This window comes from Lynx rufus, unplaced genomic scaffold (assembly GCF_022079265.1).
Source record: "Lynx rufus isolate CCGP_SWC_20201006 ecotype Redwood Valley unplaced genomic scaffold, mLynRuf1.p SCAF_15, whole genome shotgun sequence".
Classification (NCBI taxonomy): Eukaryota; Metazoa; Chordata; class Mammalia; order Carnivora; family Felidae; genus Lynx; species Lynx rufus.
In genome coordinates, this window is record NW_025814829.1 from 21,009,646 (window position 1) to 21,021,965 (window position 12,320).

Below are 12,320 nucleotides of genomic sequence, written 5' to 3' on the forward strand. Positions count from 1 at the left end.
CGGGACCGGGGCCACCCCCGGAGAGCACTTTTGGACTTGGGTAGTGGCAAGGCTTATGTGGCTTAGTTCTTATCTCTGGCCACTTTGCTTCCTCTGCCCCAGGGACTTTGGGAAGCCTCTTCTCTTTATCCCTTTGGCTTTGAAAATGTTTTGGGGTGAGAACAAACCATCTGGTGCCCTGGGGGTTGGGAGAAGAGGGGACAGGAGAGGACAGACAGGTGGGAGGACTGTCTGGAGGAGGGTGACCTGAGGGCAAAGAACACACGGCTGCTTCTTCCTGGTTGCTTTCAGCCTGGGGAGTGGGGGAGGGATGAGGATTGTTCAGTGCAGAAGGATTCTCAAAAGGAGCAGCTTCTTGGTGACCCTCTGCAGAAATCCTAAAACAAGGGAAGGAGTATGGCTCATAGTATGGAACCTGCAATCACCTGAACTCTGAGGTGGCTCTGGCTACCCAAGTTCTGTCTGGTCACCATGGGGAGCCTCAGAATCAGGATGTCAGCCTCGCTGTACTGAGAGGCTGCAAAAAGCAGCATACTGTGCTTCTGGGAGCACCCCGTGGGGGTTTTGCCTCTGGTTCAGGACCCGTCCTGGTTCTGCAAGAAGGCTTCCCCAGGGAGCACATCTGATATCCCAAGAGACAGGTCAAGTTCTCGGCCTCCACTTAACTTCCTGGGCCACCTGTCCTTTGAAGCCCCAGGATGGCACCTCCTGATTTGGTTTCCTGTTCTCCCTAGGATCTGCTTCCCTGTGCAGGTGAACCGGCTGCCTCGGGAGACCCTGCTGTGTGCCACGCTCTATGCTCTGCCCATCCCCCTGCCTGGGAGCTCCTCTGAGGCCAATAAGCAGCGGCGTGTGCCCGAAGCCCTGGGCTGGGTCACTACCCCGCTCTTCAATTTCAGGCAGTACGTGGTTTTCAGGGCAGCGGCGTTTTTGGCCTTGGAAAGGAAGGAGGGGGATAGAGAGAGGGGCCGCACTGACCAATGCCCCTTGGGAGGGTTGGCCACTTGGGGCTCACCAACAGAGCCCAAAGGGCCGTGGCCCTGGTGGAGGGGACCAAGGCACGGGACTAGAGACCAGGACAGTTCATGTAACCAAGAGCTTTCTGGGCAGGACTTGGCGGCACAGGAGGGTTGTGCGGGGGGGGCATGGAAATGTAGTGCTCCAGTAATGTGTTATCTGGTGATGTCATTGGAGGGGCCTCAGAGGTCATCTAGTCGAGCTCTCTGCTTCATGGGGCATCCCAACTACCAGGTCATCCAGAGGCTTCCTGGAAGGGGTGTGCTTTTTTAGGACCTAGAAGAAGGAAAAGCCTATGGTCTTAAGGGGAGAACGACAGAAAGGAGTTGGGTGATAGCTTCAAAGGCAGATTTTTGGATGGGGAAGCAGGAGGAAAACCACCTCCTTTGCCATTGCATTTGTTGGCTTATCCCCCACTGCATCCTCCTTAGAGTCCTGACCTGTGGTCGGAAGCTTCTGGGCTTATGGCCAGCAACACAGGAAAACCCCAGTGCCCGTTGGAGCGCGCCTAATTTCCACCAGCCAGATAGCGTCATCCTGCAGGTGAGACTCCAGCCCCGGGGCCCTCCGTCCTACCCACTGCTCAGGACTGCTCAAGAGTCAGCTCCATACTTTCTACCTTCAGGTTTGGGCTAGAATGGTAAGAGAAAGAGCTGGGCCATTGGGCACAGGATGGCGATGCGATCAAAGCAGCTGGGTGAATGTGGTTGGACCGGCAGTCCCGGAGTGGGAGAGTTCTGTGGAATCTGTGTGCCGTCTCCTGGAGGTCAACTTGGACTTCAAGGAGCCTGAAGGCAGGAACCTGAGCACCCACCCCCAGCCAGAGCTCAGTGTTGAACCCTCATGTTGCTGAGTCTGTTAAATCTGAGCTGTTCCCCCTTGGAGCCTGAGGGGAAGCCCTCCGGGAGTCCCTCAGTGCTCTACGGGGTAGACCCATTCTCTGTGGAGAGGAGGAGGGGGTGGTTAAGCCGAAAGCCTATTTACCGGCTTCTGGCTCCCTTTTATGATCACGAGATGCTTTGGTACGGAATATGGAACATCAAAGTGGATATAGAATGAAATAGAATGAGAGAGAGTGGAAGCTCCAGAGGCAGGCATCTTTGTCTATCTTAACTAACTGTACTCAATGCCCAGGACCTAGAAAAATGCTTGGCACATATCAGGGGTCAATAAACATCTGTCGAAGGAGGGAACGTAGAACTCTTTTTGAGAACCGGCTCACTCAGCTCTGATACCCAGTTTCGGAGGATGGGCACCGGGTAGCATGGAGCAAGGGGACTCAGGATCACAGGGTTTAGAGTTGGTAGGGCCCTCACCCGGGCGTGTGGTCCCACCTCCCATCAGGCAGCAGTGTGGTTCCAGGGCTCCTGAAGGCTCCCTAGCGTTGGCTTGGAGGCTCCCGCTGGCTCAACCTGGTGACAGTTCTGTTCAAAGTTCTGGTCTGGGGCCAGTCCCCCCCGCCCCCCAACCCCGGATACATCTCAGCCCAACCTCTTTCTCAGTTTCCCATTTTTCTCCCTCTCTCTGTTTTCTCACTTTTTTGCCGGAAGGGACTTTAAGGACCGCCAAGTCCATCAGCATTATTTTATAGGCAAAGAACCTGCAGGGAAGGGGAGGTGGGGGAGAAGGGCAGGACCCCCCGTGTGCGACAGAGAAGCTGGAGACCCGGGAGGTGGCATTCCTCACTCACCTGCCTGTCCTCTCTCCTCGCTTCTCTGATGCCATCTTCCAGATTGACTTCCCCACCTCAGCCTTCGACATCAAGTTCACCAGCCCCCCTGGAGACAAGTTCAGCCCCCGCTATGAGTTTGGCAGCCTCCGGGAGGAAGACCAGCGTGTGCTTAAGAACATCATGCAGAAGGAGTCCTTGTACTGGTGGGTCCTGGGGTCTTCCCCATGTGTGGCTCAGGCTCTGTTCTACCCGACCTCTCACCTGCCAGCTCAGGTTCCTGCCTTGGGAGCGGAGGTGGAATGGAGTGGGCATTGCCCCTGGGCAGGAAGCAGGAGAGGGAGGGCTCTGCTGAGGGCAATCTCCAGGCTTTTTTTCATGAGCTGACACTAAGCAGAATGGAGAGGCCAGGGTCAGGAAATTAGATCTAGGAATGCCCATCCCCACCGTGGGGGCCTGGCTCAGACTCAGTCCTCTGGCCCAGAGGACCAGAGCTTTGCCCCACGCCCCAGATATGCTGTCTACTACCTGTTGTATCCATGGGGGCAGCTGGCTTCTGCCCTCAGCACCCTGCCTCCTCCTGCCCCTTCCACACCCACAGCCTTTGCATTTCTCTGGCCCTGCCACTTTCCAAAAAGGATCGGGTGTCAGGGCAAGCTGGCAGCTCTCAGGGGTGAGTGAGTCCAAGCTGATGTCATCCCTGGGGCTGCTTTGCTCACTAGGATTGGAGGGGGTCGGGTGAGGAAGCCAGAGCTGGATTTGCTGGTAGGATGGGGCTCCCGCCCTGCCTGCTCTCCCCGTGTAGCTCTCTGGCTCCTGCATGGCCCTAAGGCATGTCTGTAGGGGGAGGGTCTGGGGACGAGGAGACAGGGCTCATCTCATGTCCCACCCAGGGAGCCAGAGTAGCTGACTAGAGACCCTCCCACCCCCACTCCTCTGCTGACCCCTTGCTTCATTAGCCCCTCAGCTCCTTTCTCCCATTAGACACCTGATCTCAGGCAAGGCTTAATTAGCTGTGGGTTCTATCAAACCTCCAGCTGGCCCCAGGAAAGCCCCAGAGGCTTCACAGCCATCCAGACCCTGACGTGTGGGGACCACTGCCCTCTGGTGGCTCAACTTGGGAGTGGTGTTCTGAGGGCATCCACAGGAGGGGTAGCAAATTTGGTGCCCTTGGCCTTTTTGTCTGTCTGACTGAGAGACGTCCCGAAATGTCAGGATCAAAGATCCTGGCCCCAGTTCCCAATCTTTGCTTCACACATTGCAATCACCCTAGGGATCTCTTGAAATGTTATTTATTTATTTATTTATTCATCTATTTATTTATTTATTTATTTTCGAGAGAGACAGAACGTGAGCAGGGCAGGGGCAGAGAGAGAGGGAGAGCGAGAATCCCAAGCAGGCCCCATGCTGTCAGCACAGAGCCCAATGCGGGGCTCGAACTCCCGAAACCGTGAGATCGTGACCTGAGCCGAAACCAAGAGTTGGACACTTAACCGACTGAGCCACCCAGGCACCCCTAGGGATCTTTTGAAAATACCGACGCCTGGTTTCCCCAGGCCTTCTGACTCAGCTGGTGTTCCCTGTGGCCCAGGCATGGGGACTTCACAAAATTCCCCAGGTGGTTGTAATGTGCAGCAAGGTGGGGGGACCTCTGAATGGGAGAATGTGTAGCATTCTCTTGGAGAGTAAGTAACCCTACCCTCTGGCTGAAGGTGTTCTCTCTCACCTCCTCCCCTAACACCCCCACGGCAGGCTCACTGATGCTGACAAGAAGCGCCTGTGGGAGAAGCGATACTATTGCCACTCGGAGGTGAGCTCACTCCCCCTGGTGCTCGCCAGCGCCCCCAGCTGGGAGTGGGCTTGCCTGCCCGACATCTATGCTCTCCTGAAGCAGTGGACCCACATGAACCACCAGGATGCCCTGGGGCTCCTGCATGCCACGTGAGTTGTAACACCCACCTCTCCTGACCATGTGTCCTTCCAGAAGCCGGGGCTTAGCCCTGCCCATTGCTAACCTGAGCCAGCCCTGGGGAAAATGGTAAAGTGGGCTAAGAAATTCAGGGCTCTTTCACTTCTCCTTTTTTGCTTTTTCTTTGTCTCATTTCCCCGCAGCGTTCTATTGTGAACATTTTTCAAGCATGCTACAGAACTGAAAAATTTGCAGTGAACATCCATGGACCCGCCACCTAGATTCTGACCATTTTCACTCTTTGCTATATTTGTTTTATTGCGTATCCAACCATCAATCCATCTTCTTTTGTAATACATTTTAGTCTAAGCTGCAGACATCCTCCTTCCCTCCCAGATACTCCAGCATATCTGTATCATTTAACTAGAACTCAGTATTTGTTTTTTCTTTTTTTTTATTTATTTTTTTATTTTTTTAAATTTTTTTTTTTTCAACGTTTATTTATTTTTGGGACAGAGAGAGACAGAGCATGAACGGGGGAGGGGCAGAGAGAGAGGGAGACACAGAATCGGAAACAGGCTCCAGGCTCTGAGCCATCAGCCCAGAGCCTGACGCGGGGCTCGAACTCCCGGACCGCGAGATCGTGACCTGGCTGAAGTCGGATGCTTAACCGACTGCGCCACCCAGGCGCCCCTGTTTTTTCTTTTGAGGCCAAATTTACATACAAGGAAATGCCTGAGCCTTAACCTGTACACTTGCTGTTGATAGACGCACACACACCCGTGTGTAACCCAAACCTTACCACTTAGTTCAACTTTAAAGTCCTCTCTCCGTCTTTCCCTCCGAAGGGTCCTCTGGGGACATGTGCCTCCCAGTATCAGACCCCTGGGCTGCCTTTTCCAGATGGTCCCCAGTGTTCTTGGCTTCTTTCGTGCTGCTCTTAGTAATTAAAATGTACCCGATCCATGTGTCTTGCCTTCAGGACTTTTTGAGGCAACGTTTTTGCTAATCTCTGCTAAACTAAATTCTGCCAAGAGGGTACTGGCTTATATGAAACTCTGTGATTCTCCATTCTTCGCCTGGCCGGTTTTGCATTAAAGGATGGTACCAAGAAGACACAATCATGCTTTAATCCACACAGGGGCTCTCTGATGACGGGAATTTCTGGCACAGGGGGAGTTAAGGAGACAATCCTCAGGAATGGGGTTGAAGACCTTGTCCGGTTTTCTTTAAGTCCTACCAGGAATGATGGTGGCCACCCTCCTGTTTCCCCAGCGGCCCCATGCCGGCTCTGACCAGGAGACAGGGCCATTCTCAAGGGTTGCTCTCCAGACAAGGTGCTGAGGATTGCAGATTCCGAGAGGCCTTGCCTTCTCTCCACCTGTGTCTCTGAAGCCCAGGTGTGAGGGTGCTTGCTCACTCCTGTGTCGCAGCACCCGCGACTGGGTCGTCAGAGTGCTGGGCTCTGTTTTGTAGCTTCCCGGACCAGGAGGTGCGTCGTATGGCCGTCCAGTGGATCGGCTCGCTGTCGGATGCTGAACTCCTCGACTACTTGCCACAGCTCGTGCAGGTGGGCAGACCGGCCTTCCCTCCAGTTCTGATGATCCCTTCCCCAGGCCCCACGTCAGTCTGCATTGTCCTTGTGGGACCCAGGGTCCCCAGGATAGTGGCAGGTGTAGACTGAGGACAGTCAATACATCGTCCTACTCCCGTTCCCCTCCACAGGCCCTGAAGTATGAGTGCTACCTGGACAGCCCCTTGGTGCGATTCCTCCTGAAACGAGCCGTCTCGGACTTGAGAGTGACCCACTGCTTCTTCTGGTAAGACCGTGTGCGGAGGTGGGAGGCAGACCTGCATCTTTAACTCGGGAGTGTGTTACTCTTAGGTGTGCAAGGGCGGGGAGCTAAGCCGTCTGGGTCCCCGTGTGTTGCTAACTTACTATGTGGCCACGGGCTAGCACCTTTTCCTTGGTGGGGGGAAGGGGGTCTCAGTCCCAAGGGCACAGCGAGGATCATCCCTGGCCCTCCCTTCCACCCACACATGGCAGAAATATAAAGGGGGTGCCTGGGTGGCTCAGTCGGTGAAGCGTCTGACTTCAGCTCAGGTCACGATCTCGCGGTTCATGAGTTCAAGCCCCACATCGGGCTCTGTGCTGTCAGCTCAGAGCCTGGAGCCTGTTTCAGATTCTGTGTCTCCCCCTGTCTCTCTGCCCCTCCCCCGATTTCGCTCTCTCAAAAATAAATAAAAACTTCAAAAAAATTAAAAAAAAAAAAAAGAAAAAGAAATATAAAGGAGAGGGGTGCCTGGGTGGCTCAGTCGGTGAAGTGTCCGACTTCAGCTAAGGTCGTGATCTCACAGTTCGTGGGTTCGAGCCCCGCATTGGGCTCTCTGCTGTCAGCACAGAGCCCGCTTCGGATCTTCTGTCTCCCTCTATCTGCCTCCCCGACTCTCTCTCTCTCTCAAAAATAAACAAACATTTAGAAAAATATATATAAAGGAGAAATGAAATGCCGGGGGGCTTTGAGCTCTAATAAAGGCAAAGTGGACACAGACTGGGATGCTGATGAACACTTCTGTATGCGTGCAGAATCTATTTTCCTCCCAGCTTTGGGGTGGGTTTTCCGGGGAGCTGGATCTGACCCCATCCCCCCCATTACACACCCTTACCTTTGATCCCCAGTCCTGACTCCCCACTCCCTTTGCCTTGCAGGTTGCTGAAGGATGGCCTCAAGGACTCTCAGTTCAGCATCCGCTACCAATATCTGCTGGCAGCCTTGTTGTGCTGCTGTGGCAAGGGGCTGAGAGAGGAATTTAACCGCCAGTGCTGGCTTGTCAACACCCTGGCTAAGCTGGCCCAGCAGGTCCGAGAGGCTGCCCCATCTGCACGGCAGGTGAGTGGGGTGGGGCTGCCTCTACCCATTTCTGGTCCCCGGCTTTTGTCACTAGTCATTAACTCCTTAGAAATCCTGGCCAGCAGGATGGTACTTGACCATCTGTGATTTAGGGACTGGAAGGAGGTGCCTCTGCCTCTAACCTACAGGCCACAAAATTGACAGTCTGCAAACTGGATACAGCCCATGGATGTGTTTTGTTTGGCCTGCAAAGTATTCCATTTTTATTTAACGGCTTGCCTTAAAGGCTAAGCACATTTGTGTAAGTTGTTCACTGCACAAGAGCACCCAGCCAGAGAGGGCAAGTGTGGGCTGAAATCTAGTCCTACTTTGTTCACTGTGCTATGAGGCGTAGCTCAGGGCCGCCGCTACCCAGAGCAGGGACCTTTATCTGTTTGTACAACCGGGCTGTGTTAGGCCAACAGTGTTCCTGGATGCTAACATTTAAAAATTGGGAGAATTTAGGGGCGCCTGGGTGGCTCAGTCGGTTAAGCGTCCAACTTCGGCCCAGGTCACGATCTCATGGTCCGTGAGTTCGAGCCCCACGTCGGGCTCTGTGCTGACAGCTCAGAGCCTGGAGCCTGCTTTGGATTCTGTGTCTCCCTCTCTCTCTCTCTGCTCCTCCCCCATTCATGCTCTGTCTCTGTCTCAAAAATAAATAAACATTTAAAAAAAAAATAAAAATAAAAATTGGGAGAATTTGAAGTCCAGATTGCCGGCTTTTCTTGGCAACAGCCTGAGCAGCACCACCCCCTTGAGATGCACCTGCTCTCTCAGTTATTGTAGCCTGCCTCACACTGTTGTGTCATCTGCCTTGCTTCTGTAGCTGTCTGGGCTTGCTGCCCACGCGCTGTCCCAGGCACGACACCCCAGGCTGGGGTGCTTTTCCTTCTTCACGGTCTCCTGGGGGGTGTCCGCACTTCTCAGATGGCGGTTTTCATACCAACCACTATACGGCACCCACCTCTGGGAGGGGCCTGGTTCCTAGGGGAGCTTACGGGCACCCCTCTGACCCCTACTCTTTCCCCCCTCCCTCTCAGGGGATCCTCCGCACGGGCCTGGAGGAGGTGAGGCAGTTCTTTGCCCTCAACGGCTCCTGCCGCCTGCCACTCAGCCCTAGTCTGCTGGTTAAGGGCATCGTGCCCAGGGTGAGTGACTGGTGGGTTTGGGGCTCTTGGAGCAGGGAGGGCTCGTGGAGGCGAGGCCCTCCCACCCTGGTTATTGACAGATAGGAGGAAGAAAGGCATATCGGGGCCACTTCTCGGCCCTCGCACGTACGGACTTTTGTCTGACAGCCGCGCAGGCTGGAGGAATTGGGTCGGGGGCTGATGACGCTGCGTTTAAGTCCAGGCTGGTGATAATGACAGCAGCTGTCCTCTGTCACTGCCGAGTACCGCCTTGTGCCCACGCTGTTCTGAGTGCTTTACGCTGGTTATCCCATTTTACCCTCACACCCCTTACGAAGTTGGTATTGTTGTGAGCCCCATTTTACAGAGGAGTAAGACTGAGGTATAGATGGGAGTCACGTACTAGTAGGTTGTCTGCCGAAGGGATGGGAGCGTGGATGTCAGGGCCGAGGCCGTAACTAACCAAAGCAGGGCAGTGGACCCAGCGGCGGTGGGGGCGGGGGGTGGAAGGAAGGAGTGCGGGCTCCCGAGAAACCCGGCACAAACAACGAGCAGGCCAACCGGCAGCAGCTTGACCCACGATGCTGAGGCCATTTTCCTTCGTGACCCCCCGTCACTACTCTGTCTCCCATGGCAGGACTGTTCCTACTTCAACTCCAACGCCGTCCCCCTCAAGCTCTCCTTCCAAAACGTGGATCCCCTGGGTGAGAACATCCGTGTCATCTTCAAGGTGAGGACACTTCTCAAGCCTAGGGGGATGAAGGTGGTAGAGGGAAGGGGAGAAAGGGGGTCGAAGGGTGTCAGGAGCCCCAGGGCAGTTGTCATCCTCTTACTGGGTGCTACCATTTTCACATGTGGAAGACTATCAGGTGACAAAGGAAATAGACTAATTCTGCATGGGCGCCGCGGGCCAGGAACAGAACGTTGGCAGGTGGAATGAGGCAACTGGCTGCTCCGTGTACCAAAAGAAGAGCTTTCTAGGGGGCAGGGCTGTCCCGACGATGAATGGATGCAGTGGTGATCTGCTTGTACCCGAGGGCATTCAAGCAGAGGCTGAATCACTGCACCACAGCAAGGTTGAAAAGGAAATTAAGATAACAGGTGCAGGTTGTACTAGATGAACCCTCGGGTCCTTTCTACCGGATGCATCCATACAGCTGAGAAGTAAATGATAGTCGGAGAGCAGATAATCTAGAGGGGGAGGTGAAATGCATGTATGCGACTTTGTAACTTACTTATTGGCCGTGTGTAAGTTCCACACCCAAGGTATAAATGCTCCAATTTAAAAAAGGCTTGATGATCAGGAATTTGAATTCAGGTGGGGATGTGGGATTGAAGAAAGAGCCGAAACATCACGTGGGCAAATGTGATTACTGACCCATCTCTGGTCGGTTGAGCTGGTGTGAGGTGAGACAGGAGGTGGGAAAACCGGACGGTCCCCTGTCACTGTTTGGGCCAATGTGGTTCTCTTAGGGGGTCTGGGAGCCGGGGGAGGCAGTGGAGATGAGCTCTGGTCATTTTCTTCCTCCAGTGCGGGGACGACCTTCGCCAGGACATGCTAACCCTGCAGATGATTCGCATCATGAGCAAGATCTGGGTCCAAGAGGGGCTGGATATGCGCATGGTCATTTTCCGCTGCTTCTCCACTGGCCGAGGGAGAGGTCAGTTTGGGAGTGGGTGGAGGGCACCCCTTTGCTTACTGGCCTTCTGCCCGTCCCCCAGCATGAATTGTGTACTTCTCCAGAAAAATAAAAAGGGCAAGGTTATTTCAATAGAAGCTGTGGGGATGGCATTAAAAAAAGGAAGGCACGGCAGAGCAAGAAACTGGAATAAAATAAAACAGACTGGCAGACATAACAGCCAACCTAGTGTGTAGACTTTGGGTTCTGATTCAAACCAACCAACCATAGAGAGGTATTTTTTTGAGACGCTAGGGGGGAATTCAAATATAGACTGACTTAGGGTAAGGAATAATCGTTAATTTTTTGGATGTGCTAATGGCATGGTGGTTATGTCTTTGTTAGTTGTACTTGAAATATTTGTGAGTGAAATGACAGGTCTGGGATTCGTAACAGGGCACCTGTCTGGCTCAGTGGGTAGAGCATGCAACTTTTGATCTCAGGGTTGTGAGTTCAAGCCCCACATTGGGCACAGGGCTTACTTTAAAGAAGGAAAAAAAAAACCTCCAAGAAGGAGGGAAAAAGCAGGGTTGGGTGGGTGAAATAGGTGAAACAAGATTAGCAAAATGTTGATAATTTTTGAAGCTGGGTGATGGTTATGCGTGAATTCATGATACCTTTCTCTATTCATACATGTGCGTATGTAACATGTTCATACATATATATGAATAATTATTCTTGAACATGATTCGCATATTCCCATAGTAAAAGTTAGTTCATAGCCACTGCTCTTTTTTTGTTTCTAAGGGAGACCAAAGAGTCCCAGGGGCCCAGTGTGGACAGTGAGGCTTGGGGAATGGTATTCCTCCTAGTGCTATCCTTTTCCCCTTATTATCAGACTTTGTCCAAATATCCTAGAGCCTAATTTACAGGGAAGCATCCAGCGAGGCTCCTGTGGTTCTCTCCCCACGGTCCCCTTCGCTCTGCCCTGGAGTGCCCTACCCGTGCTTTCTCTCCCAGGGATGGTGGAGATGATCCCCAACGCTGAGACGCTGCGCAAGATCCAGGTGGAGCACGGGGTGACCGGTTCCTTCAAGGACCGGCCCCTGGCAGACTGGCTGCAGAAACACAACCCCGGGGAGGACGAGTATGAGAAGGTAGGGTTGCGGGTAGGGGCGAGACAGGGTGGGGTGCGCCCGCCTCGGGCACATTGCTGTGTTAATGCAAGACCTGCACACGCACAGAGGAGACGGCTCAGCTGTGCCGGGAGGAAAGAATCTGTCCCCTGAGCCACTGGAATGCTTCTCCTTCTATCCTTCTATCTTCTCCTTCTGTGGCTATCCTCTGCTTGATGTCAGAGCTTGTTTTTTTTTAAATAAAGTATAAACCGCTCATGTCACTTCCCTGTGTCTGAAAAGGTAAGTCCAGCTTCCGTAGCCCGCTATACAAAGACTTTGGTGATCCCGCCCCGCCTGCCCCTACCATATCATCCACCATACCTCCTCTCTTATGGTAACTTATGTCCCAGCCATGTGTTCCCTTCCCTATTCCTCAAAACGCACCCTCTCTACGTTGCCACATTCCAGATCCTCTACCCTTGGAGAGGAGCAATATGGATTTTTTCCTCCCGCCCCTCCATCCCATATGCTATTTATTAGTAACGTACATTTTTCAGGTATTAAATGGCCACCATGCAGAGGCACCGTGCTTGGTGCTGGAATTATGATTTCTTCTGGCCGATGTAATAAAAAGTAAAAAAAAAACATGTTAGAAGTACGTACAGCAAGAATACACAGAGAAACCAACTCAGTGTCTTTGTGTTTAATATCAGTCTTTCAAAGGTAGCCTCTCAGCTCTTCTAGGCTTTCTGCTAGAATAGTGCCGGTGGTCTCTTCTGATGACTTCCAGTAGGAAAGAGCTGAGAGCTGTTTGTCTCCTGGCCACTCAGCAAAGAGAGTTTCCCACAGCCTTCAAGTGAAAGCCCCTTAAATCAGGAGAGCGCCCTTGACCTGGTGAGATTTCCTGCAGTTATACTCCACATGACTCCGGTGGTGACACTTGAGTCACTTACCCACGGGCATATCACTA

At 53.1% G+C, this 12,320-nt stretch overlaps 1 protein-coding gene across 3 annotated transcripts in view; it reads left to right on the plus strand.

Moving 5' to 3' along the window:
* PIK3C2B (phosphatidylinositol-4-phosphate 3-kinase catalytic subunit type 2 beta) overlaps positions 1-12,320 on the plus strand; it is a 66,010-nt gene that overhangs the window by 40,212 nt on the left and 13,478 nt on the right. For all 3 annotated transcript variants that reach the window (XM_047076636.1, XM_047076637.1, XM_047076638.1), the window contains 11 exons: positions 735-902; positions 1,449-1,560; positions 2,750-2,892; positions 4,439-4,627; positions 6,072-6,165; positions 6,321-6,415; positions 7,306-7,486; positions 8,527-8,634; positions 9,251-9,343; positions 10,145-10,274; positions 11,253-11,389. In XM_047076636.1, coding sequence (XP_046932592.1) covers positions 735-902; positions 1,449-1,560; positions 2,750-2,892; positions 4,439-4,627; positions 6,072-6,165; positions 6,321-6,415; positions 7,306-7,486; positions 8,527-8,634; positions 9,251-9,343; positions 10,145-10,274; positions 11,253-11,389 — 1,450 coding nt within the window. The remainder of the gene's footprint in view (positions 1-734; positions 903-1,448; positions 1,561-2,749; positions 2,893-4,438; positions 4,628-6,071; positions 6,166-6,320; positions 6,416-7,305; positions 7,487-8,526; positions 8,635-9,250; positions 9,344-10,144; positions 10,275-11,252; positions 11,390-12,320) is intronic.